The sequence below is a fragment of the Punctularia strigosozonata genome, assembly GCF_000264995.1.
Source record: "Punctularia strigosozonata HHB-11173 SS5 unplaced genomic scaffold PUNSTscaffold_6, whole genome shotgun sequence".
NCBI classification, from domain to species: domain Eukaryota; kingdom Fungi; phylum Basidiomycota; class Agaricomycetes; order Corticiales; family Punctulariaceae; genus Punctularia; species Punctularia strigosozonata.
In genome coordinates, this window is record NW_006767438.1 from 663,862 (window position 1) to 688,962 (window position 25,101).

General features: G+C 56.5%; 9 protein-coding genes and 1 non-coding gene across 10 annotated transcripts; 4 read left to right on the top strand and 6 right to left on the bottom strand.

The window, feature by feature from the left end:
* The first annotated feature begins 963 nt into the window (after window positions 1-963).
* PUNSTDRAFT_52382 (NAD(P)-binding protein) lies at window positions 964-2,614 on the top strand. The gene is made up of 7 exons (XM_007383559.1): window positions 964-1,091; window positions 1,157-1,230; window positions 1,290-1,408; window positions 1,465-1,532; window positions 1,594-1,729; window positions 1,786-1,926; window positions 1,984-2,614. The coding sequence occupies exons 1-7, from the start codon at window positions 1,062-1,064 to the stop codon at window positions 2,430-2,432; spliced, it is 1,017 nt and encodes a 338-aa protein (XP_007383621.1). The 5' UTR covers window positions 964-1,061; the 3' UTR covers window positions 2,433-2,614.
* Window positions 2,615-3,275: 661 nt separating this feature from the next.
* PUNSTDRAFT_134099 (uncharacterized protein) lies at window positions 3,276-4,936 on the bottom strand (the record flags this gene model as incomplete). Its single annotated transcript, XM_007383560.1, has 11 exons — window positions 3,276-3,558; window positions 3,611-3,642; window positions 3,705-3,744; window positions 3,807-3,960; window positions 4,020-4,188; window positions 4,251-4,359; window positions 4,430-4,512; window positions 4,580-4,618; window positions 4,651-4,715; window positions 4,775-4,807; window positions 4,867-4,936. The coding sequence occupies 11 exons, from the start codon at window positions 4,934-4,936 to the stop codon at window positions 3,276-3,278; spliced, it is 1,077 nt and encodes a 358-aa protein (XP_007383622.1).
* A 763-nt stretch (window positions 4,937-5,699) lies between these two features.
* On the bottom strand, window positions 5,700-7,004 carry PUNSTDRAFT_52383 (uncharacterized protein). The gene is made up of 6 exons (XM_007383561.1): window positions 6,821-7,004; window positions 6,747-6,769; window positions 6,653-6,693; window positions 6,518-6,587; window positions 6,340-6,464; window positions 5,700-6,253 (listed from the first exon to the last, which is right to left on the bottom strand). Exons 1-6 carry the CDS (start codon window positions 6,915-6,917, stop codon window positions 5,977-5,979), a joined length of 633 nt encoding a protein of 210 aa, XP_007383623.1. The 5' UTR covers window positions 6,918-7,004; the 3' UTR covers window positions 5,700-5,976.
* A 2,107-nt stretch (window positions 7,005-9,111) lies between these two features.
* Window positions 9,112-10,305, bottom strand: PUNSTDRAFT_102455 (uncharacterized protein). Its single transcript, XM_007383562.1, has 3 exons — window positions 9,895-10,305; window positions 9,475-9,832; window positions 9,112-9,409 (listed from the first exon to the last, which is right to left on the bottom strand). Exons 1-3 carry the CDS (start codon window positions 10,116-10,118, stop codon window positions 9,305-9,307), a joined length of 687 nt encoding a protein of 228 aa, XP_007383624.1. The 5' UTR covers window positions 10,119-10,305; the 3' UTR covers window positions 9,112-9,304.
* Window positions 10,306-11,019: 714 nt separating this feature from the next.
* PUNSTDRAFT_102456 (NAD(P)-binding protein) lies at window positions 11,020-14,240 on the top strand. The gene is made up of 9 exons (XM_007383563.1): window positions 11,020-11,446; window positions 11,492-11,716; window positions 11,775-11,808; window positions 11,861-12,005; window positions 12,060-12,066; window positions 12,123-12,155; window positions 12,212-13,597; window positions 13,646-14,005; window positions 14,072-14,240. The coding sequence occupies exons 1-7, from the start codon at window positions 11,413-11,415 to the stop codon at window positions 12,640-12,642; spliced, it is 909 nt and encodes a 302-aa protein (XP_007383625.1). The 5' UTR covers window positions 11,020-11,412; the 3' UTR covers window positions 12,643-13,597; window positions 13,646-14,005; window positions 14,072-14,240.
* A 171-nt stretch (window positions 14,241-14,411) lies between these two features.
* Window positions 14,412-17,541, bottom strand: PUNSTDRAFT_102460 (chaps family protein). Its single transcript, XM_007383564.1, has 11 exons — window positions 17,356-17,541; window positions 17,241-17,283; window positions 16,954-17,176; window positions 16,799-16,891; window positions 16,573-16,748; window positions 16,329-16,514; window positions 16,046-16,263; window positions 15,838-15,984; window positions 15,067-15,768; window positions 14,708-15,001; window positions 14,412-14,652 (listed from the first exon to the last, which is right to left on the bottom strand). The coding sequence occupies exons 1-11, from the start codon at window positions 17,401-17,403 to the stop codon at window positions 14,485-14,487; spliced, it is 2,298 nt and encodes a 765-aa protein (XP_007383626.1). The 5' UTR covers window positions 17,404-17,541; the 3' UTR covers window positions 14,412-14,484.
* Window positions 17,542-17,632: 91 nt separating this feature from the next.
* On the bottom strand, window positions 17,633-19,147 carry PUNSTDRAFT_102462 (histidinol-phosphate aminotransferase; the record flags this gene model as incomplete). The annotated part of the gene is made up of 4 exons (XM_007383565.1): window positions 17,633-17,932; window positions 17,991-18,243; window positions 18,301-18,560; window positions 18,623-19,147. The coding sequence occupies 4 exons, from the start codon at window positions 19,145-19,147 to the stop codon at window positions 17,726-17,728; spliced, it is 1,245 nt and encodes a 414-aa protein (XP_007383627.1). The 3' UTR covers window positions 17,633-17,725.
* A 597-nt stretch (window positions 19,148-19,744) lies between these two features.
* PUNSTDRAFT_t58 lies at window positions 19,745-19,831 on the top strand. Its single transcript has one exon. It is a non-coding gene; the product is annotated as a tRNA-Ala (tRNA).
* Window positions 19,832-21,339: 1,508 nt separating this feature from the next.
* PUNSTDRAFT_134105 (uncharacterized protein) lies at window positions 21,340-22,387 on the top strand (the record flags this gene model as incomplete). The annotated part of the gene is made up of 4 exons (XM_007383566.1): window positions 21,340-21,427; window positions 21,491-21,605; window positions 21,676-21,801; window positions 21,871-22,387. The coding sequence occupies 4 exons, from the start codon at window positions 21,340-21,342 to the stop codon at window positions 22,385-22,387; spliced, it is 846 nt and encodes a 281-aa protein (XP_007383628.1).
* A 480-nt stretch (window positions 22,388-22,867) lies between these two features.
* On the bottom strand, window positions 22,868-24,881 carry PUNSTDRAFT_44429 (FAD-binding domain-containing protein; the record flags this gene model as incomplete). The annotated part of the gene is made up of 10 exons (XM_007383567.1): window positions 22,868-23,269; window positions 23,328-23,558; window positions 23,617-23,667; window positions 23,721-23,807; window positions 23,860-23,928; window positions 23,985-24,115; window positions 24,174-24,207; window positions 24,264-24,413; window positions 24,477-24,557; window positions 24,615-24,881. The coding sequence occupies 10 exons, from the start codon at window positions 24,879-24,881 to the stop codon at window positions 22,868-22,870; spliced, it is 1,503 nt and encodes a 500-aa protein (XP_007383629.1).
* Window positions 24,882-25,101: the final 220 nt, after the last annotated feature.

The following is a 25,101-nucleotide window of genomic DNA, read 5'->3' on the forward strand; positions in this document are numbered from 1 at the left end:
GTCCGAGAGATTGTATTAATCGAGACTGCAACATGACATAGCTCGAGAAGCTCTTGCTGAAGCTCCTCGAGGTAGAGGTCTGGTCTGCGCTCAAGACAGCCCTCGAGAAACTGACGAATTCAATTGGGCCTGTGAGCACTGGCAATGGGATAATGGGCTCAACTGAGACATACAGCACAGTGAACTCCAGTCAATATACGAGGTCTTCCTGCCTGAAATGGCTTGTTCTCCACCCTTCCCGTACGGTAGGCTAGCGACCACACTCTATTGACTGTTCTCTGGCTGCATTCCACTATCCGAGCGGTAGTCTTTGAGTCATGCCCTCGGACGATCAGGCTGACGATGAGCTCTTTCAGCTCTGCTGGTATGTGCCGACGATTGCCTGGCATGAGTAAGGGTAGATGCGGAAGAGTTGGATGTGCTACACGCCCAGCTCTCCGGTGGGGTAGCAAACGGACCCCTCCTTCCACATATGGCAGGAGTGGGGCTCGGCGGACTGCGGCAGACTGCGGCTCACGAACCGAACACGATCACATTCGTCTATCGTTCTGAGAGTAGCTGGAATCATCTCCCTCAGGACGATCACCGATATCGCTCAATCTCTGCTCTGCGAAGGCATCGGCAGTCGATGCGTGTGTCGATGCGGAGGCCCAGTGATGCTACGGCAGGGTTGGTACCGATGCTGGGGATTCGAGTTCGTTGATTGGGGAACGAGGATCTTGGTCTACTTGAACTCGATGTTGGGGCAATTCGTTTGCGAGCCCGGATACCCAGACCTCCTGCAACTACGGCTCGCGTCGCGCACTCGACGCTCCTTCCGATCACTACGTGGACCATCCTCCACCTGTGCTGAGTAAAACAGATACGGCTTGATAAGCTACATCGCAGCAGTCAAGACTTACTCATCCCGGCAGCGATCGTTGCTTGGATGGCGCCTTCCTCGCTAAACGATTGTGTGAAGTGAAATCCCGTCTAGTTTAAAATGCGTCGAGAAGGAGCGAATGCATGAACTGCCCCCGCATCCTATCTTCAGACACCCATTCATACATCTCTACATTCAAATGCCCACCGAAACGAAGAAGCTCATATTGGCACGTCTTCCTGCAGATCATCACGCGTTACCTCGTGTACTCCATATTCACATTCGCACTTCTAGGTGACCGGGATCTCCGGTTTCGTTGGTGGACACATAGTGCACCAGCTGGTCCAGCACGGTTATCGCGTGCGAGGGTAAGTGACCACGTTTTGTGCAGTGGTATGTCTAGAGATTGAAAAGCAACCTTCCTCAGAACCGTGCGAACGCCGAAGTTCGAGTCGTACCGGAAGAACCTTGCCTTCTACGGCGACGACGTTGAGGTTATCGCCGTCGACGACCTCGTCCGATACGACTGGACGGACGCCCTCAAAGGTACGCTCGCTCCCCCTTCTACGAAAATCGGGTCTGAACCATGTCTTCCTCCGCAGGCGTTGATGGCGTTATACACAACGCGGCGCCCCTTCCGGGTGCGATGGCGCCTGAGGCTGCACTCGAGGTACGTGGCCAGCATGGCGTCCTTCTGCACGCTGCCCGGTTGACCGACGTGCTCTTCGTAGTTCACGGTCAGCAGCACGACGAACATCCTGCACGCTGCGGAGAAAGCGGGAATCAAGAAGTTCGTGATCACGAGCAGTATCATCACTGTGGTCAACCCATTCGGTTACGAAGGCGATTACAAACTGAACGCCAACAGTGAGCCGTCTTTGCTCTTTATATTCCACTCGTATCTGACAGCAGATGTGATCTAGCCGACTGGAACCCGATCACCAAGGAGCAGACGCTGGACCCTCAAACGGTCCCGTTGCTCGTGTATCAGGGGTACAAGAAGCTGGCAGAACAGGCCATTTGGGACTTCGAGGAGAAGCATCCCCACGTTAACATCACCGCCAGTACGTCTCCATCCTCCCCCCGAATACTTCTCCGGCAATTACTCACTCCGTTCTCAGTCCTCCCAGGTTACATCTACGGTCCTTTCGCTCCGGAAGTCAAAGTCGGCCCGACCGAGCTCGGCACGAACAAGGTGCTGTACGACTCCTTGAAGCCTGATGGCCTCTTCGGGTACGAGATGTACGTCGACGTTCGCGATACCGCCCGCGCGCTCGTACTCGGTCTCGAAGCCCCGGCATCGATCAAGCGCAAGCGCGTGCTCGTGCTCGCCGAGCCCGAGCTCGACTGGAAGCAGGTCGTGCCCTACCTGATCGAGCAGCGCCCGGAGCTGAAGGATCGTCTCCCCGACCCTGCAAAGGCGAACCCGACCGCGCCCTTCCGGGTCACGGACAACAACCTGCAGGATTACCTGCACTTTGGCGAGTATCTCCCGTGGCAGAAGACGATCCTCGATACCGTGGATAACCTGTTGGCGCTCGAGAAAGAGTGGGCCGCTGCTAAGCAGTGATCCGCTTACACATGCATGCACGCACGGACGACGTGGTTCTCTCGATTAAACCATCTCTTCTACTGCGCATCCACCCCTAATGCAACGCGTGTTGCATTAGGGTTATATCTCCCTCAAATCAGCTCAAAATTGCCCGAAACTTTGGTAGTAGGTAGCTAGGATGCTATAAATATGCCATCCAGCGTCTCAAATCCTTTGGTTGAGCCTCAACTCTGCCAGCGAGATGCCGGCGAGACGAAGTGAGGACCAGCCAAAGTTGCGAGATCATCACACGCGGTCACGAATTGCCGAGGTGCCGAACTAGGACAGGCTGCAGTGCAACGCAGGGCTCAAGCGGCTCAGGCCAATCAACGCAGGCGGAGTTTGAACTCATCCGTCACGCCAACACCGTCCTTTGTGTTGAACATCCTCCTACAGCAGCATTATTACAGCAATCGCAAATCGGGATGGCGTAGCAGATAGGATACAAGGTATTGAGTACTACTCAATATTCCCATGAATTTTGCGTTACCGATCCGGCGAAGCGAGGCCGTGGAGTACTCGCGACATGTTGCATCAACTCACTCGAGCAGTCCTAATGTTTTTCTGTAGCCCGAACCAAGCCTCGTTCCTACTTCATCTCTTACATACAGTATTTATAGATGTTTGAGAGTATATATATTTCTTAGACGAACAGCTGAGCAGGAAAGGAACGGGAGAGGAATTTGTGTCGATGTTGCATTAGGGGTGGATGCACAGTATACAAATCTGTCCGAACAACCTATTTATCGTACAAAAATACTACCATTATCTAGACGGCGGCGATAGATCTCCAGCAAATACCAAGAAACGAATTCACCGATGCTACGCCCCAAACGACAACGGATCCGCACCAGCGTCGAAATGTCCGAAAGAACTGCTCTTACTCTCACTACCACGGGTGGGGGAGAGGGGTATCTGCGGGCTGGGGTACGCGTCAAGCTCGTCCTCTTCGTCCAGGCTCATAGCGGTGATTGAGCGTGCGCCGGGGCTGAACGCGAGCGACTGGCTGACGGTCATCCGAGAGGCCGGGGGTCCGACTTCCAGCGCTTTCCGTAGGTGGATAAGCATTCGGCCGGTCACGATGCCCGTCACGGCATGGAACGGTCTAACGTCCGGATCAGCGTCCGACATGAAGCGAATTTGGCGGCGCCACCTACCCGTAGCTGAACCACGGTATATGGGTGACGTGCTATGGAAAAAGCGAATCTGAGAAGTTCATTTCCTGGAGCGGGAAAGCGAGTGGATACGCACGGTAACCATGAGATTATTGAAGACGAGTATACACGCAATTCTGAACCGCAACAGATCAGCAAGGAGGCGAGACATGTGAGAAAGAACTTATTAAGACCGTACCCGAAAAAGTACAACAGATTATCTTGTAACATTTGGTGATACAACGTCTTGCTTGTATGTGTGCGCTTCGCTGCTCGTGAGCGGAGAGCCTGCATGAATTTGGCCAACGTCTTGTATATGGCGAATCCAAACAAGATGCCTTCGTAAAGAGTCGCTGAAGAACGTGTTTGATAAGAAAGGGCCGGGGCTGGCAGCTGGAACGAAATGGCTTACCTGGCACCCACTGTGCCCACTCAATCCCAGTATGTACGACTGGACAACCGGGAATCGGCAGCGCTTTCGCCGTCTTGATCACGGCCGCTCGTCCAAGGGCGTTATGTATCAGAATGTAGAGGAAGCCCGCCACGGATGCCGCGAACAGGACCGCGTTCACGACTGCGACCTGAATAAGGGTTTGATTTGTGAGATACGCGCCGCAATTGAAGAGGAAGAGGAGTATCTGACCCGCTTCGAACATCGGAAGATGGCGAACACCCGGAGTTGCATGACGATTTCGATCGCCCATAAGCTAAGGGCTCCAACTACGCGAATCATCGCGTCCATCACGACGCAGCTACATTTCGTAGGATGTTTCAGTGGTGTTCTGTAGGAGGGATACGATGACCAGGAAGTAAACGACGTACGTGTTCAAACTGGGCCGGAACGTCGCGAAAGAGTGGATTTGTGCTATGTCAAACAGTGCCAGCGCGATCGTGTAGTAGCGGACCTAAGATGGGACGAAATGATCACCAGGTAAACGTCCCTGACACCAGTTGCTCCGCGTTGGCTCATACCCAGAAAAATATGAATTTGCCGAAGTTCCATTTTCCGGGCTACAGGAGGCACCGAGTCAGAACGCTCGTACGGCGATCCATGGTATGCTGCTGAGACTTGCCCACATGTACCGGACTTCATCTTTCAACGTGATAACTGTAGGATTCCGTCGGTGAGTGGGATACCCAAACGACGGGCATACAAGTGAGACCAACCGTAGTCGTGCAGTACCCAAGTCAGAGAGACGACTTGATAACATGATAGGGTCGGTAAGCCCCGGAAAAGGCAGCATGTCAAATATACTCACCGCTAACGTAGAGCGGGATGCGCGCAGCCTCCTTCAGGGCGATGACCTCTTCTTCGAGAGGATCGGCCATTTGTAAGGAGCAGAGAGAGGTCCCGCGTTATAGCGAAAGGGGGTACATGTCGCCGTCGGGCACTGAAATCCAAGCTTAAGCTAGTGCAAGGGGGTGGCGAAGTCAGAAGCACACCGTATCAGACCCATCACGTCGATCACCATGGGCACACGGTGGATGGCGCGTGATATGTTGGCTAGAGCCTTCGTCCGCAACGGTCGCAGAACGTCGATGTCGATGCGATATGTTGATAGGGTCAGCGAAGTTCACGATGACAAGCGAGACCATCACGCCTTCAACTTCCATGCGACTCACTGCAAAGAGAGGGTAGCCAAAACCAATGACGTAATTTGGCTTATCTTGTGCTTTTAGTGGGATCTGATCCTTAGGTTGTTGCACCAACGCTCGTGCTTTGATTTTGCCCTGCTGGACCCTGGCCCTCCCTAGTATGGTATGGTATGGTATGGAATTACCCGGCACATTCCCACCATGAAGGAGAAAAGCCACCTCTTTCACGCCATTGATGAGAACCTACTCGAGCACAACACCATACAGGCTTCGTCTCAGTGGTAATCAAACCTTGTACGTTCGTCGACGATAAAGTGGGAAGGCGATAAGCTCGTGAACCCGCCTCCATTAAGGGCAAGAAGACAATCGCCCTCTTCACAGATATCGTTCAACCCGCATGCGAATGGAGCCCCTTTCCCCAACATTCCTGTTCGGAGCTGCGGTCTCTCAGGTGAGATCTACGGTCTGCGTCCCCCTGGCTACGGCGACAAAATCGGCCGGCACGACCTCGGTACGAACGCAACGTTATACGTCAGGCTGAAACCCGTCGCACGCCTCGAATGAGATGGGACTTGTCGAATATCTCGCCAAGGAGCGACAGAAGCTGAGAGGACGCCTCCCCGATCACGAGCTCCGCGCAGCCGGTTTTGCCTTGGTAAAAGACAATGCTGGATACAGTGGACGCGCCGTTACAGCTTGAGAAGGGCGATAATCTTTTGCTTGTCCTCTAAGATGATAATCGTGGAATACTGAGGATCATATGGAACGGGAGTTCAGCCTTGTGCTTTTTCTGGAGTCCCAAACCACCATTTGCGAATCTTGCCGAAGCCCTCCTCGAAATCCACGCGACCCGCGAAAGGCTTATTTGCTAAGAGCAGCGGAAACCAGTACTGATCATCTTCCCATAGCTTGTCCCAAGGGATAGTAGGATATGCATGGGTTGTAGAGCTTGCGTCCGCAAGGAGGTAGCTTGTGCTCGTCTGTCCTAATGAAGCTTCGTACTCTTGCCTACTTGGCATTGCAAACCAGGCCGGGCGCATCTCCTCCGTCCTACGAGCGGTAAGATAGGATTGTGAGATCAGCATTGTATCTTTGTCGACGAAAGAAAACGAGTAAACTCCGTTGCTAATGCTCACTCGGACGGGGTGCCGTCGTAAGACGAGGCACGGTAGTAGTCGACGTGCAAGGCGACATCTGCGCCCTTGCTCACAAAATAGATCGTGGCGCAGTGTTCGAGGTTAGAGGTGATACACGCTTCTTCCTGTCGTAGCAGCAGGGTCAAATACCCGAAGTTTGAAGTTGAGGCGTGCCGACCTGCAGCTCGCGTACCGCCGCTTGCCAAGGCTGTTCTCCCGGGTCTACCTTACCGCCGAACCCGTTCCATCTGAAGAGAGTCATGTTCAGTTGAGCGGGATCAGCACCAGGGATCGAGATCCAAGTACGACTCACTTTCCGACCCCAAACCCACGCTTTTTCAAGCCAAGCAGTATCTACTGAGCCATCTAGGAAGCACATCACAACTAACATATCAGGACGTACTCACCCGATCTTTTTGTACAATGAAGGCTACATTTACGATAAGTGTAAGCCCCTAAGTTAATTCTTGAAACCGCGTACCATTCGTATATGGTTTGGTCGACACGAAGCCTACCCATGGGAGGTCGGTACCTCCACTGGAAACTTCGCGATAGCCCTCGGGAATGCCTGGAATCATCCTAGTTCTAACTTCAGGGAGTAGATTGAGATCCGTGCTGAGTCCTAGCTATGCAGGTGTATTGTGCTCCCAACCTGCCACCCTGCAGGATGTCGCTCGACGAAGATCGCGATTGAGTCATAACGCGTTTGTTATGAGCGTGATAAGTTAGGCGTGATGGAGTGTGACCTCACGCGACACCCGGTCCGTCAACACAACTCTATAACCCACAACGGGATACACCCCGCATACTACATACCTACGCGGTCCTCCCCAACATGATACCCTGGGCCCGGGCCCTGCTGCACAACCGCCGTACTTGCTGTTCCTGTCGACTTGGTACTACGAAGGTGACCCGGAGCTGAGCAAAACTCTCTTCGTGTGCAAATGAACGAGTTGGTTACAGGGAATTTGCATGTAGCTATGAGCCACCTTTTCTGTGATATGATCATCAACGAGCTCGAGAATCTTCTACCAGCAGTCGCGGACCATTGTCGTGTTCCGCCTTCTGTGGTTTCATTCACTACGCACAGAATTTAGCTTACTTCGAGTTTACAGGATGAGTATGCGCATTCATAGACGATGGGTAATCGGAGCTGGGTCCGCAAAAGGCCTCGGGTGGGATGAAAGGAATAAAAAAGGTTATGAAGGTTATCATTCGAGGACGATTCCGACGTCCTATAAGTGATCGGTGACGTGGGGATTCCATCGGACGAGCACCAGACGCACGGCATTTCGGCATCATTCGCTATTCACAAGCAAGGCTGAGAGCAGGAGATCGTCCTCATAGGCGATCGCTACAAAGACTCGAATCAGTGACCTCGAATCAGTGACGACCCGCAGTCCCGATACGAGACAGAATACACGCTGCCATCCCGATGCTGCCTGGCGGGAATCGGTACTGCCGATACCGAGTTGATGTCCAGCCGTCATTCCGCAACTGGATACAGCCAGCTCGCCGACAGGATCCGGATCATTTGACTGGGGTACAGGCGAACAGGGGGGGTGTCGTGTCTCAGGAAGCGCAATCCCTTCAAGGCTTGCCAGTCGCTGTGGTCCTCCTCCCAGGGAATGCGTCGACGGCCGTTCACCGGTCGCTTACGCACGTTCGCCAAGTACTCGCCTTAGTGCCCTTGAATCATTTTGGAGTCTGTCCCAGTTTTTCTGGTTCCCTTGTCTAAGCGCTAGAATGACGTTGTCGTATCCTGCGGCCCTTGTGCCCCGCTGCCAAGGGCCAGGGACGGATTCCTGGCCGTGCTGCATGTAGGCCTCTATTCGGGTCATCTTCCGAACTAGTGAGCCATCGTTCTGCACTCCCCTTTTCGAACATTCGACAGCCCGGACGCTATCAAAGATCAAGACAAATAATATTCACCTGGAAAGGCATCAACATATCCGCAACGCCGTGGGTTTCTGGATAATGTGCCCGATGTCATCGTTGATGGCGCAAGTCCATGCTGTGAATAAAGTAAAGACGGGATCTCTGCCGTGATCCGGGCAGGTTGTCAGAACGGAGAACACAAGCAAGGAACATTGGTTGTACGAATGCAACAGAAAGATTTGTATCCTGCTTGGGTGCGTGGAGATGACGACACGGACGATAGAATACTTAGCGCAAGTTCACTAGTGGAACCGAAGGATGCCTTGAGACGTTTCCTAGCTGGCAAGGAGAAAGTACGCGAAGTCGGCGACAGCGGTCGTTGTCGACGAGGAAGTAGCGCAGTATCCACGGAGTTTTCCACGCCTGGATAAGCACCACAATATGCAATGTCTAACGGCGGCTGTCCTGCCTGATGACGCTGAATTGAGTCAGGGATGGGATTAAGCAGCACGAACTTCACTCACCGCTTGCCAACCACGTTCATTATTTGCAGGTCGAAGGTTGTCAAGACGCCACGTTAGCGTTCAACTCCTCCAGTGCCTGGATTTTCGATACCAGCGTTGCTCCGTTCTCTTCTGCGGTGCTCGCCTTGGTAGGACCAGGGCCTGTAGGATAGTCTGATGGAGAGAGAACTCGAGTGATGCTGAGGGCGGATGTCTCAGGGGCACATGCAACACGTCCTGCGACAGAAAGGACATCCGCACCAGGTGTTCGCACGATTCTGCTTAAAAGAGCCTGTCTGGAATGCGACGAGTCAATGAATAATATACGCAAATGCCGATGGAGCAGGGATGAATGATACAATGCGGACGTTACTTAGCAATAGATGGAGGGGAGGCGAGCAAAGACGAAAGCGAACATTAGCAGCGCGCAGAAGCCGCCGGTCGTGGTACGATTGGGGTTTTTTTGAAGGGGGGATATGCAATCCGAATCACAGCAGGGTCAAAGCGAAGTGCAAGAATATGAGCGGGGTCCGTATGGTATATGGATAACGACGACCGTCCTGGTCGCAACGTCTCGTCAAGCTTTAAGCGATAGGAATGGCGGTTGGGCGTTCGCGAGGCATCGGTTGTCCGATTGGTATCCTGAGAGTCAGTATCCCGTCCCTCATCTCGGCGGCGACTGTATCCGCCTGCGAACAGTGAGGACGTTCGTCAGGTCGGCCTACATGCATCAATGCTCAATCAAACGACGCACCCTTGTCTCGGGCGGCACAACGATCATCCTCGAGAACGTTCCAAATTTCCTCTCCCGGACAGTCCACCCCAGCGACCCTTCAGGCCACACAGATTGGTTGCGCCCGGCGACGGTGAGCTGCCTGACCCGGGTGTACGGACAGGTCGAGATGACCAGCGACAAGTCCGACTTCTTTATGCCCGGCAATTCCAGCATCGCCGTCATCAGCCCGGCACCCTCATCGAAGTGCACGTCCGTCCGTATAACAAAGCGACGCAAGCTCGAGGCGGCAGCAGCACCGGCGACACCACCTGACCCTCCTGCCTCCACTCCGACCGTGGCTTGAGGACTCGTGGTGGACGTCGCCGATGGCGGCACGCTGCACCGGCACCGTCACCCACGACCAAAACAAAAACCCTCGACCGCGACAGATGCACGCACCTGGCTCTCGCACGTACTTGCTCTTGCTCTTGACGCCCCGTTTGTCCAGGACAAGGAATTGAACGACTTGGGCCAAGATTCCGAAACACTTCCTCGGCCGCGGTTCTCAAACGAAGACTCTGCCTCTGCGGCTGCGACGGCGTCGCCGTCGCGGGCTGGTGGTGGTGCGCATGAACAGCAGCAACCACCCCGCCTGCGCTCTGCGTACTCGTCGCTCTGGTCATCGCTGGCGCGGAGCTCTCAGCTGCAGACTGACGTCTATACGGATGTGAAACATCTCTCGCGCGCGCCCTGCTGGCCGGCCGACGCGATGGCCCGGGCGCACCCGCCGCAGAAGGCCCTGCAGCGCCGGGAGCAGCGCCTATCGGCGCGCTCGCCGGACGCGTATGCGCTGCAACTCGCTGGTCTAAGCCAAGCTCGTCTCTTTCGTCAATAGCGGGGAGCGTGGCGGCTGACGGCTGCGCGGCGTGCTCACTGCTAACCGCGCCGCGATACGAAGCAACAGAAGATGAAGGAGGCAGTTGGGCACGCTCGTGAAGGTGTATGGTGGTTGCAGGTGGTGGATATTGAGGCTCTTGGGCTTGAGGTTGGGCTTGAGGTTGCTGAGCTTGAGGATCCCACGTGAACACTTGATGCGCGCTGCCGGGCGTTGAGGGTGTTGTCGCATACTGGTCACCGTAGGGGTATGGATTCGAATATGACATTTGGGCGGGAATGGTGGGAGGCAAGCTGGATGGCCGTCGTCGCGCACTGCCCGCCTTTTATATTCGGCCGAGAACAATGGTGACTCGTGAGAGGCCCGGTCCCGCCCCGTCGGGAGGCCCAGGCGGTCCAAAAATGGCAAAACCCGACATGAGGCGGTGGCGCGCATTGTGCTCCGCGCTTCGGTTTCTCTCACGCCTGTCGCCGCCGCTCGGCGACGGCGGCAGAACGGCGGCCGTGCCGCGTTTAGCTCTCTGCAAGCACTGCGACGACTGAGGACTCTACAACTCGACATTAGAGTGTATCTGCAGCACGGCAAAGTGGGGCGGAACTTTTACCATGCACTGCAATTTTCGGCGGGGCTCCCCGCGGACATCTTTGACCACTGCGGAGAACTTTTACCACCTGCAGATACACTCTATTCTTCGGATTTGTTTTCGTTAAACGTCAGCTTCAGCGGAAAGCAGACGATGATAGCACGACCTAGCCTCGGGACATCCGACGCCGAGCATAGGGATATGCCAGCTTGCAAACAGGCGACTGGTGGAAGAAAGCTACATGGATCGTGTTAGTATTGGCTGGTGAGCGCACGTCGCAGGTTTTCGACGAGTTACGACCTTGGGGCGATTACCCCGCACTGATCGACAAGAGATCTACTCGCGACTAACGCCGGGTCAACGTTTATCTCAGGGTCGTACCGTGATGACCGGATTGCGGGGTAGACGCGAGCATGGGTGGCATGGGTGTGCGGTTGGCGTGACTCAGCCATAGCGTAGGCGGTGAGAATAGGATGTTTCTCCCCTTTGCTTGTTAACCATGACGTGGAGCGGGAAAGTCTGGCTTATCACTGGTGCGTACTCGCAGCTATGAGAGACACCTACTGATCGCCGTCAAGGTTGCTCACTCGGAAGTTTGGGACGACACATCGTTGAATCTGCGCTAGCCCGCAACGACAAGGTGATCGCTACTGGGCGCAAGCTATCATCCGTTCAGGACCTGCAGTCCGAGTCGTGCAAGGTCTTGCAGCTGGATGTCGACGAACCATTCAGCGCGCTGCAGGAGAAAGCTAAAGAAGCAATCTCGCTCTTTGGACATGTAGATGTTCTCGTGAACAATAGCGGTACATACTATCTCGAGCTCCAACCATGCAGCTATCGCTGATTGAAACGTATGCATAGGTTTTGGCCTTTTCGGAAGCATCGAGGAACTCGGGTGAACGAAACTTGCTGGCAAGGCTGAGCTGACGGGCTAACACGAACGTCAGCGCCGAACGTTTCATGCATCAATTCCAAACCAACTTCTTGGGCGTCATGAACCTCACTAATGCGTTCCTTCCCCACTTCCGATCACGACGAGATGGCACGATCGTGAATATCGGGAGTCGTTCTGTGTGGCGAGACAATGTGCCGGTTAGTATCAGTGCGCCTTACTGGGTGTATTCAGCTGATGTCCTTCCGTCGTAGTTCATGGGTGAGAATTGACCCCGAATCCCGATGACCGTTTACGCTCAAACCAACTCGTCGCAGGACCCTACGTGACCTCCAAAGCAGCTTTGCACGGTGAGTTTCCCTGCCCTTTTCGATGCCCCACCTGTTGATATTCAAGAACAACAAAGGTTTGACAGGAGTCTTGGCCGCAGAGGTGGCGGCTTTCAACGTGCGAGTCTTGCTCGTTCAGCCCGGCGGCCTCCGCACTGGAGCGTGGCGCAACGCGCGGAATCCACTCGACGAGTCCACGACTATCCACGACTACGACGAGCTTCGCGATCACGCGAAGAAGTTTGGGGCATCCCAGGGCGGGACGGCGCTCGGCGACCCGGTCAAGGTCGCGAACGTCATCCTCGACGTTGTCCGGGGAGAGGGCGTTGCGACCGGTCGGCCGTGGCCCGGCACGCTAGTCCTTGGTGAGGACGCGGAGAGGGACGTGCGCGCGAAGTGCGAACAGATGCTAAGCATGCTAGACGAGTGGAAAGACGTCGTGAGGTCTACCCGGGTAGACGAAGGGGCGCCGGAGAAAGTTGACTTTGCCTACAACAACATCAAGTAGATGCCCTCTTCATGTCCCCGAGGTTGACGCGGTGCGGTTCCTTATGATTCAGGATTGTGTTCGAAAGATGTCATGCATTAGGCTCAAGAATATCTCGAGCATCGAGTGCTAAGTGAGGAAGAAATGTTACACGTGTTGTACAAAGGTCGCATTGGGCATACTGCCGACGTAGAAAGAATCACTCGGGGCCGTCCTCCTTACCTTCGCTCTCTTCCGGCAGCGGTCCCACTTCCATGGCAGACCCGATGCTCCCGTGCCGGCTCCGATTGCGCGCCAGACTCCCCGTCTCGGCCACCCTCGCCCCGCGCTCGACGCTCTCCCGCCGGCTTTGACTCCCGCTGCTCATCCCGCCGCGGCTCGCGCTTCGTCGGAGGTTTCCCGACTCCGCCACGCGCCACTCCGCGCTGCCCCGCCGAGGGAGAGGGATCCCTCGCCGCTCCACGGGGGAGGCTGACTGATCTCGCGAGGGCGGGAAGTGGAACGGCGTCTGAGGTGAACCGAAGGATGATGACAGAGACGGAGGCGGGACGGAGGGATAGGATAGGATTCGCGCGGGCGTGGCGGAGTTCGCGCCGGGAGGGGTGTTGTGCAGCGAGGCGGAGGAGGCGGGTGTGGTGAGCACGGTCCCGTTGCTCATCAGAGACGCGGGATTCCCGAGCGACGTGAGCATGGGGGAGGTCACGGGAGAGAAGGGGAATGGAGAAGGAGGATGAGAATCGGAGGAGGACGAGACGGGGGTAGTTGCCTCGGAGAGGGGATTGCTGGGACGATATATCCGCGAGGATGGCCGCGGGATGGGGACGCCGTTTATGGGGACGCCGCCGACAGGTCGGGAGGGAGGTTGAGCTTGTGTTCCGGCAGCCGACATGTTGGAAAATGAGCGGCGGTGGGTGGGCTGTGAGTACGGGTCGTTAGGTGTCGGCAGCCCTATGAGGTTGTCCACGGGCAATCCCAGCTGAGAACCTGTCAGATCATGACGAGCGCGATACGGTGGCGCACGTACCCGTCTTCTGAGATCAATCAACTCCTCCCGGTAGATGTCGTTGAGCCGTACGACGCGGATGTAGTTGCGTTCGGTATCGACCAGCCTGCTCCGTAACTGTTCGTTCTCCCGCTTCATCGCGTCTAGCATGGTCTCCGCCGAGGGTGGCGCAGTCGAGCCGGTCCAGAACGCATTCCATCCTGGTCCTGTCCGCGCGTCCGGGGAGGCGCTGACAGAACCGTTAGCGATCGTTCCGTTTTGTTGTTGCTGCTGTTGCTGTTGAGCGAGTCGAAGGACCGTCAACTCCCGCGAGAGCCTGTTCACATGCGATTCGGACTCGGCCTCGAGCGCGTTCTCGAGCTCAATCTTCTCCTCTCGCAGCTAGGCAAACCGTTTTTTTTTCAGCATACATCCGGGACCGTTCCTTGTAGATGCGGGTGACCTGACCTTCTCCAGCTTGCGCGAGAGGAGGTTGATGATGCGTTCCTCCTCTGCCTCGTATGCATTGATGAGTTCTTCTTCCCGCTTGCTCGAGGTAGACAACCGCCTGATGGGAGGAGAGACCGACATGGAGATTCGGGCAATGGTGAGGGCCAAGCTGAAACCTTTAGAGGAGTATAGGAGACGACACAAGACCAGCTCAGCAGCCAAAGAACTGCGAATCAGAATGAAGTCACAGAAGCCGGCGTGCCCGGAACAACGGGGTCCGCGCCCGACTGCCGCAAAAGCAGCGAGAAATACACTTCATATTTCTTTGCACGAGCATCGAGCACCCATGTTTCCACAACACATTCATCAATAATATCGAATACGAAAAAAACGCATCGCATAGCAATAAGTACAGGAGGCCCGTCCAAGACTCAGAAGTTGTGCCCCTCCACCTTGAACACCGTTCCATAGTGCAAGAAGCTCTCCATGATCTTCAAGATCGGTTCGGGGAGGCTCATACTCATGAGCGTGTACGATATTTTGGCATGGCCGTGCATCTGGCCAAGCTTGAAGAAACACCTCGCGATGAGGGTAGGATACTGCCAGGAAGCACCGTCAGCACAATTCCTTGGTCGTAGACACGATGGTACGCACTGTCATCTCGGTATAGTCCCCGTACTGGTACGCCGCTACCCGGATCGCAGCTTGCAGCGTCCGCGGCAAGTCTCCCTCCTCGGTGTACGTCTCCATCAGCTTCATCCACGGCTTGTACGAGTACCGCGGCGTGTCGAGGCACCTCTGGTACGCCTCCTTCGCCTCTTCCTTATGGTGCAGCCGCAGCCCGAGATCGCCCAAGATCTCCCACTCCATGCCCGTCTTGCGGTATGCTATGTGCTGGGTCTTGAAATGCGCCACTTCGGCGCGGAAGATGGTCCACACCCGGAGATCCTGGATACAAAGTACGCAAAAAAATGAGATGGACGGCAAGAACAAGCCATCAAACGGAGCCGCACCTCATACAGAACCATGAACAAGTTATCCAACCACCGTTCGCAGAGACGCTTGTTGCTGAACGAGAACGCCTCCTGCCCCGCCCCGGGATTCGGCGACTTGAGTGCATCTTCATCGCCTGCCTCGCCTGTGCCCGCCGCAGCCTGCACAGGACGCTCGAGCCCGCCCGCACCGTTCACGCCGTTCGCCTCCGCCTCCGCCTGCGCGTGCGCCTTCGCCTTCTCCTCCGCCTCCTCTTTCTCCTTCTCCTTCTCCCGCTCCCGCTCAAGCCGGTGCGTGCGATCCGACTCGCTCGATATCCTGATCGTCGGGATCCCCGCCTGCAGGTCCTCCACGTCCGCGTCCGACGCGCTGACGGCGGGCGACACCACGCCGCGCGTGCTCGCGTCGTCGTCGTCTCCGTTCGGGTCCGCCTTGCCCTTTCCCTTTCCCTTTCCCTGCGCCGCGTCCGGCGCGAGCGACCCGTCGTGGCCGACGACGGTGCTCTCCGCGTCCGCGTCCTTGCTCGCCGTCCGCGCGTGCTGGTGGATGTCGGACGCGGCCTTCTGCATGCGGTACTCTTCCTCCATGACGAAGACGGCGCTCCTCGTCTTCAGGAGCTCGTCCCAACCTATGTGCGACGCCAGCTTGGTCAGCAAGGTGTAGGCCCGTGCCCAGGTTCCTCGCAGGCCGGGGGCCGGAAGGCGCAGCAACGCTGGGTCGGCCTGAGACCATTGACGAGGTCAATCCTGAGTTCGCACTGCTTAAAACGCTTAAAACGATGGTGTTCTCACCTCGTCGTCCTCCGTTCGCGTCCGATCCGGTAGGATCTCCACAATCGGTCCCTTCGGTGGCAGGTGCACCCGCGCGGGTTGAAGCGGTCTGTGCTGGTCTCGGCCGTTGAAGGTGAACATCGGACACGAGTTGAGCGTGAGCAGCGCCTGCGTTCGCATTGCCATCAGGGACGTGCCTAGGCACAGCGTGTGGAGTGGCGGGACGTACGGATTCGTACTCCCCGAGCTCGATGTAGACCTCCGTTAGCTTTTCCCAGGTGACGAACTCGCTCGGCGCGCAGTTGACCGCCTGCTTGGCGAGTTTTAGCGCCCAATCGTACCGGCCTTTGGAGCGGAGGTAGTCGCATTGCACGTGGAGGAGAGTGTAGGATTGCGGCGTCTGCTTCATCGCGGCGGACATGATCTGAACCGCTTTGACTTCCTCGTCTGGAACGCGGATAGGATCAGCTACGATAGCGGGAGGAGCGAGGAAAAGAAGAGAGAAGACGCACTCATGCCGAGGTAGCTCTTGGCAAGCAGAGACGCGACTTCCGGATCTCGCGCGGATATCTTCTCGAATAGGTTCGCAGCCTGCTGCCACCTGAAGCTGTCCCCGAAGTACTTCATGATGGCCGCCGTCAGATGGTTGGACACGACGGTCGCGACTTGTATCTCCGGGTCGGACCCAACCTGCCAGCCTGCTCTATAGGTAAACATACGGTCCGGAAGAAGACAACAGGGGAAGACCGGAATCACCCTTCATGAACAGATGCTCGGCCGCCTGCAGGAACCGGAGTTCGCCTTCTGGGGTAGTGATGGGGTCGAGCTTGCGCCATGCGTCGATCCAGTAGGTGGGGTCGTCCGAGTAGAGCACCGCGCGCAGGATGGCAGAGACGTAGGTTTCTTGCCATATCTCGGGGGTCGCTTCGTGTCTGGCGCGATAGGATCAGCTGGGTCGTAGCCGGTCGTCGTGCGCGCTCACCTCTCGCCCCGCAGATCAATCACGTATGCGTGGACGCCGCCCGGTATGCGCACGTCGACGCGTACATCCACTCTCGAGAACGCGTTGAAGCAGCTGGACGCAGTCCGGGGTGTGAGCACTGGTGATACGCGAGGGAACGAGCAACCGAAACGGACCAGTACGACCCGTTCTTGATCTTCCACGCGGCGCTCTTGCTGAACCACGCCGAGTTGTCCTCGATGGCGTACGTGAGCGAATTGATGTACGCGGCCAGGGACGCGGACGACGACGCGTCCACGCCGGACACGAAGTGGTACGAGCCCAGATCGCGCTGCCCGCTCCGGCCCGTCGTCTTCACGATGTGGCACAGGTCCGGTGGGCCGAGCTCGCGGAAGTTGGCTGTCGGGTCGGCGAGGGTCAGCGCGCGCTCGCGGTAGACGGCAGAGAGCGGGGGCATATTTACAGAGCACTTCCGTCCGGGCGGTCAGCGCCTCGCCGAGCTCGTTCTGCAAAACGTAATGAGACACGGGTGTGAGCGAATAGAGCGGCTGCCGCGGTAGGACGACGGGTTGGCGCACCTCGAACAGTTCCGGGATGTCCTTGAAGGCGGAGCCCGATTCCGCCATGGTGCGCGTTGGGGTACGTCCGCGCTGAAGCTTGTTGTCGTTCGGGTCGTCTCGGACAGCGTCCAGCTAGCGAGAGAACAGCAGTTCGATGAACTGAATGCGCTGCGCAATGGCCAACTCGACGTGATGTGGCCCGCGTCTAGGGATCACACTGCCACACTCCGGGAAACTCAGGGGGTAGCTTTAGCAGCGTACGCGAATTAATCTAACGTTTGCTCGCGCCCGTTCGATAAGCTCCAAATCTCATTCTCTCGCTGGAAACAGAATCTCTGCGATTCGTCTATGTTCCCTAACGACGACAGCGGCAACCTTTTGCAATTCACTATATCTTCGACAGCAGCGCCTTCAACCTCTCCAGCACCGTCCGCGTCTCCTGCTCGCTTCCGACCGTGATCCGTAGACACGCCAGACAACCCGGTTCGTTCCCCCTGAAACGAACCACTACCCCCTCCTCCTCCGCGAGCACCTTGTACACCCGCTGTGCGCGCGCGTTATCCGGCTCGCCCGTTTCTCTCGACAGAATCGGTACCTACCGCTCGTCAGCCCACTGCATCGCGCAACGAAAAGGGGGGCTTATGCGAACATACCATGACGAAGTTGGCGTCGTTTCCGCCGATGGCGCTGCCCACGCCGAGAGCGCGCAGCTCCGGCGCCGCGAGCGCCTCGAGCAGCACGCCGCGCAGGCGGACGAGCGTCCCGACCTTTTCGCGCATCGCGTCGATCGACGTGGGCGCGAGCGCCGCCTGCGCGAGGAGAGCGGTGGGCGTCCCGATGTTGTACGGCGCCTTGGTGTTGGACAAGATCTGGATCAGCGCGGGCTGCGCGAGCGCGATGCCCAACCTACGCTAGCTTTGTCAGCGTCCGTTTTAAGGTATGCGGGAAGAGGCATAGGCGCACCGGATGGCGGCGAGCCCAAAAGACTTGCTGAGCGTCTGCATCACGCACACGTTCGCGTACTCGGACACGAGCGCCGCCGCGCTCGAGTCCTCGCCCGCAAAGTCGATGTAAGCCTCGTCGACGACGACGATGCCTTTGAACGACTCGTACTCGAGCAAGGCGCGGACGGTGGACAGCGGAATGAGGGTGCCGGTCGGGTTGCCGGGCGAGCAGAGGAAGATGAGTTTGATGCTCGGGTCGGCGTCGATCGCTTTCTTCATCTGTCGCTCGCCCCATCAGCATGCGATCGTGACTGTAAGCAGGTGGAATAAACGCCTCACACCTCCTCGAGCCTAACCGAGAACCGGCCGCGCTCCCCGCCCTCGCCGTGCTCTCCACCAAGCTCTAACGAACACTTGACCACGCCGACGTCGTTCACCTGCGCGCATACCGCGTACATCCCGTATGTCGGCGGCGTGATCAGGATCTTCTCCCCGCCCGGCTTGACGCACACACGCATGAGCAGGTCGATGACCTCGTCCGAGCCGACGCCGAGGAAGATGTATTCCGGGCCCGGGAGACCGCGCAGCGCGGCGATGCGGGACTTGATGAGCGGGTGCGAGGGGTCGGGGTAGCGGTGGAGATCCTGGTCGAGGGAGGCCGAGAGGGAGGGGTCAGAAGGGGAAGAGGAGGCAATGGAGTGCCCAAGCGCGTTCTCGTTTGCGTCGAGGAGGATTCCCTCTTGGTAATCATCCCGGGCGCAGCGGTAGGGATGCAACGCAAGGATGTTCGGCCGGATGACCTTTTCTATGTCGAAGTGCGCGGGTTTTGTGGGTGTGCTCGATGGCGCGAGTCCTAGGATGGCCATGGTAGTGGGTTCAGTGCCTGGAGCAATTTCTCCACAGCACAAGAAACGGTGTAAAGAATGCGTTGATGAGAGTAAGGGAAGGAATGGAGCCTTACAGAGTCTAGAGATAATGGCTAGGGAACGGAGTCACAACGGTCAAGACAAATCGGCTTACTTCTGCGTGAAGGATAGATAATCTACCTACCCACGGATTTCGGCCGATCCGAATGAGGAGTAGTGCAGTCAATCGCAGGTAGTTAACTTTAACCAGAAGGCTGCCCAACAGACGCGGGTAGAGCTGTCCATTGCCTATGACATTGTGCAGTAGAACAGAAGATGATCATCGCAATGGAACTGAACAGTGCGCCGCTTCCAAGTAGTAGATCGTCACATGCATGATAAATGCGTGCGTTGAGGCGGACACAGCATCGCCTGTTTGCATTCTCTTACCAAGTACATACACCATATCGATGCCAGTCATCGTGATTTATTGATGGAGGTAACTCGGAAGTAACAAACGGTGTCCGGAATTGAACCAAACCATACATTTTGAAGATGACCTCGATCAAGTGTTGCACATTGTACGGATGTATTGATACTAAGTGGATTCGTTTACACGGGCACATGGTGTAGTTGGTTTATCACGCTCGCTTAGCACCACTTGGACGTTGCGAGAGGTGTCCGGTTCAATTCCGGATGTGTCCAAATTTTCCTCATTTTCGCGTTTTTCTTCGCCGTTCTGGGGATATCTTGCTTGCTTTCGTGTCTATTGTATGCGAGGTGCTGGGATAATCCACGGAACCTGAGTTCAAGTGTAGCACTGATGATCATCGATTCCTGGAGACACGTAGTATGTACCACGCGACATTCTGAATCACATAGCTCATTTTCGGTTGCGTCTCCTCTCTCTTTCGTTCTCGAATCTCCACTGCTAAAGGGAGACTGAGCATTGACTCATTGGCGCGAAGGGATGTGTATATGCAGTGCGACAGTGCCAGATGTATGACAAATAAAATGTCCAAATCGTAGTCAAGCTCAGCCTTGCAGGTACAAAGCGGTGAGCAAGCCTGGGTATTATACGGGGGTATGATCCAGATTTCGGAGGCTCGAAGGCATCTACGGGATGCTGGTTGCCTTCACTGGCGCCTGCGTATCTGGAGGGTTGATGCAGCCAGCAGTGCCCCTGCGACCAGTCAGTTCAGGGTCAGTATCCGCAGGCATGGAAGATTACGGTATGCATGGTAGAGCCGGACCAGCCTCAACGACGGCTGACCTGAACAAACAGCACGCACGATGTAAGTACAGGCCTAGGGCATACATGACAAATCCAACACGTACATCGCGATGAGGAGAAGAGAGGTCAACGCAAGCTTTAGGTTGGGCTGTGCGTACATGGTGAACGTCGCGGTGAGAGAAGGATATAGGGATATGAGATGTGGATGTCCGAGTATCGGGCCCTGCTCCGCGGACGACACGCTCGTGGATATATAACCGCCTTGGAGGCTGCGCAAGATTTCAGGCCTCTCACCAGATTTCAGCGCGGCCTCTCGGGTCTCGCTTGTGATATGGAAAGAGATCAATTCTATGGCATGTTCGCGGCACACGACGAAGACGGCGGGTCGGTGGGCTGTCCGAGTGACAGGGGTAACCTCGCGGAGACCGTATTGCACGCACACGCTGACGCAGGCTGCACAGGTCAAACATGTCGAAGCAGCGGAAGCATCACGTTCGCGATATGTTGGAGTACAGGTTATCAATCGTCCGCAAACCTGGTGGCCAGCGTCCACAGACCGGAATATCCTTGAGACCATGTTCCACGACTGCATTGCTCGGATATCGGACATCACGGATTCTTTGACAGGTGGAGCTTGGGCGGTGAATTGCGCTGGAAGCCCGACAGACACCGTGGCCGACAATTTCGTGATAGCGAGGCATGGAAACGCATCGCTTGCGTTATTCCTCGGGATGTTGCGGTCCGTAGTCGTGTTACCACGTTCTTCCAGTTCTACTGCCACGGTAGATGCAATAATGATGGTAGTATTCTTCTGTGTTCTGGACGTTTGTTGGGTGTCGTCGTCGAGACACAGACCGATAGACTTTGGCCCCGGAGATGGGAGAAAGCTGACCACGTGCGCATTCAGTGTGCGAAGTCGCGCCCAGGGCGACTGAGACTCTGTCTCGAACGTCGACTTCGCGAATATTACTTCCGAAATATGCAGCCATCTAGGAAGGACGTGTCGAAACCTGACGATGACGACGATGAAGATGATACCGACTATGTTCCTCCCGCTGCTCGGGCAGGTTGGTAGATCCGAATTCAGACACAGCCAACCGAACTTGATATACCAGCCTCGGATGTTTCAGATTCCCCGGACGACTCATCTGACTCTGAGGATGGGAAGCCAGGACCAAGCGTGAAGCGGCGCAAGACGTCCCCAGACTCTGCAGCAGAGCAAGTAGACGCCAAAAGCCAGAAGAAGTGAGGTGCAGCCGATCTCATGTCTTCACCCGCATGCTCCCGTTCTCATCATCAAGTGGTGATGTTGTAGCGCCCGCGATGCCCTGTGGGCCGAGTTTCAGAGCACAGTCGCGAACCCACGTCCAAAAGAGGGACCTCCTGCGAGGAGACGGATAAAGGTAGAGAAAATATATCGCTTTGCGGGAGAAGATGTATGGTGAGCCCACGCCGTTCTTGCCACGCCGCATCGACTTCATCGGCCCGTGTTCTCATACGGTCGTCATAGCGAAGTGGTGGAGGTGGACGAAGACTCGGAGGATGCCAAAAGGTGGCCTCTGTGGCGTCCCTCAGTGGACAACTCCGGTGCTACCACCTCTGAACCGGCATCGAAGGCGGCGATACCCAACCCAGCCCACTCGGAAGTAAACGCAACTTCCGCATCTCCTGCATCAACGCCGACTGTACATTCCGGTTCCGTCGCATCCGCAACCGCATCCACCCCTGCTCCCAACCCCCAGCCAAAACCCCCCGCAAAACGCCTCGGCCCGCGCAAATCCAAGCTATCGTTGAGCTCCCTCCCAGACCCTTCCTCGTCCACATCCAAACCGAAGAAGCTCTCGACGCTCGACAAGTCCGCGATGGACTGGCAAGCGCACCTAGCCTCAGCCGGTGCGGATAAGGACGCCCTCGAGGCGAACCGGCGCGGCGGAGGCTACCTTGACAAAGTTGAGTTCCTTGAGCGCGTCTCGGAACGGCGCGAGGATGCGCTCGAGAAGAGCAAGCCATCCAAGAGGCGGCGGTGATTGTTCGGGGCGGCTGCGTTGCCGGTTCTTGTCGTACGCCATGGCGTCACTGCGGTGTTTGGTCTTGTACACATGCATCGTCGAACTCTCTCTACCTTCTTCTACGGTTCGTCCACTTTAGACCGCTTTGCGACTTCTCCGTTACGTGCACCCGTGCCATCTTTCCGGCATCACCTTCTTCGGATGGTCTCTCACAGGCTCATGGGAACCCGTACTATTGTCAATGCGATTTTTCTCATGGAATGCCCTGCGGCCTGAAGGGGTGCAAGGCGCATAGCCGCGAACTTAGTTACAGTTGTGATTCCGTGTACCAAAGCTCCGGGAGCATGACATCTTGCATTGCGATGTCAGGTCCGTTTTAGCTAGCCAAGTCGTGTATTATGATTAGTATTCGAGAGCACTATAACATCGAACTAAGTGTAAGGAAAGTCCATCGAAACCAACGAATGAAAGACGAGAAAAAGCTCGTCAGCAACAAGTTCAAACAGTAATCTTCCATCCGCCAGCGAGGCCCATGACGTTCTTCGGGTCAACCCTCGCCTTGACCGCCTTCATCTTCGCCAGGTTGCTGCCGTAGATGTCCTCGAGGTCCGAGTCGAAGATGGCGTAGTTACCGTACAGGGGAAGGCCCGCGACGTTCTGGCCCTCGGCCTCGGCGGCGGCCAGCAGACGCTGCTGGCTTTGCTTGATAGCGGAGTGCATCACATCGTCTGCGAGCTCGGAGGACCAGGCGTAGTAGAGGTTGGTGGGGTACATCTTGCGCCGAACGGGGGGCCAGGCGGAGCTGGAGACGCTCGCCTTGGTGAAGGCGGATTCAAGGAAGGGTTCGAGGTCGTAGGAGATAAAGAGGCCCGATTGCAGGACCAAGTCATTGCCCCAGAACTGGAGGACGAGAGCGTCAGCTGTCGTCGTGGTGGAAAGATAGATGAGGAAGACTCACGATCGTCTCGTTCTTGACGATCTCTAGGAACGTGTCCGAGTAGTCCGTGACGCCAACCGTGTGGAACACGCCACGCGTGCCCGCGGTCGCGTCGGACGGGGACGATTGCACGAGGCTGACAAAGTCCCGGGTGGATACGTCCTCGCTAAAGTGAGGGATGGCGAGGAACTCGTCGAAGATGCCGTCAGGAGGCGTCGGGCCGTCGTAGAAGAGGAGCTGGGAGATGCCAGGCTGCGAAGCGATAACCTCAGCGTATGTCACCTTTTTGAGACGAGCGTTTGTAACTTACCAGCCCCACGATTAGGCCGCTGATCGAGTTCATGGTGGTGATAATGGCCGCCTAAGCGAACAAGATCAGAGGGCAGGTCTTCATCCGGTACATGAAACTCGTACCTTAGGATCGGTATTCTTCGCCGCGAAGTTCATCGTAGCGTTCACCACCTTGTCCATCTGATCGACCGTGAAGGTGATCAATCCGCCCTGTTGACAGATAAGGTCCCGATCCGACGCAGCCAACAAACGTTGCACGTACCCAAACGTCGGTCTGAGGGAATGTCTTGAGGGTAAATCTAGTCACGATCCCGAAGTTGTTGAAACCTCCCTTTAGACTCAGTTCGTCAGAATCGAGCAGAACACGAAGCTAATCGGGTCGCTTACCTTGAGCGCCCAGAACAGATCGGGGTCGGATGTCTCCGTGACGTTCTTAACGGTGCCCGTGGGCAGTACCAGCTCGTACTTGGTGATAGTGTCGATAGTCAGTCCATACTGGTTGGACTTCCAGCTCAATCCTGCGTATCGGAGGTCCGGATCAGTACGAGCCCCGGATCACGGGAAGGACCGATGTACCGCCTCCGAGAGTGAAACCCGCGACGCCGACGTTCTTCAAATTGATGTCAGTATGCCGTTCGCACCATCGCAGGTGAGTATACTACTGACGGTGACACGGCCTCCGACGACGTTCACGCCGAGCGGGACAAGGGCCGAGTAGACGTCATCCCACACGAGGCCACTGCCGAATGTCGCCGTTCCAGATGCCGCATCGTACACAACGTCATCGAACCGGGTCATGGAGATGTGCACGCCGGTCTAAACCGTCGGCCCCGCATCAGTGCCTGCCGAGTATCATGTCAAACAGATTAGATAACGCACGGTCGACGAGAAGCCGGGGTTCGAGGCATGACCGCCTCCCTTCACAGCGAAGGGGTGCGAGTTGTTTCCAAGGATCTGGAGCTGCAGAGGGACGTCGGTACAGTCGAGTTGCCAAAGATGTTATGCTCTTCAGCTTACGATCGTCGCGATATCTTCAGGCGTTCCAGGCTCCACGGTGCACTCGGACGACTGCGAACTAGACACAGCCCAATGCTGGAGGTCGGTAGCATAATTGATAGTCCCAAGCACGTAGACGTCCGAGGCGGACGAGACGGCGCTCGAGATCTTTCCGCAGACCGAGTCCGGGCTGAGGACCGTCCGAGGAATCTTGGGCGCGCCCAACACGCAGGGCAGCGCAAGGGTAGCGAATGTGGCGGCCGCAAAGGCTTTGGTCGAGAAGACCATACTGGCGGAGACGCGTTCGACGACGACGGCAACGAGTGGACAGCAGCAGGAGGTGTTGCGCGAGGGCACGCTGGGTCACCCCCGAGCCCCCCTCGTATTTAAAGCAAACGCCCGAAAAGCAGGTCCGGATCCGGAGATGTGGGTGTCATGGTTGGCGTTTCAATATCCGGCCCTTGGCGTGTTCCGATGGGATCACTTGCCGCGAGCCGCTCGGGAAATA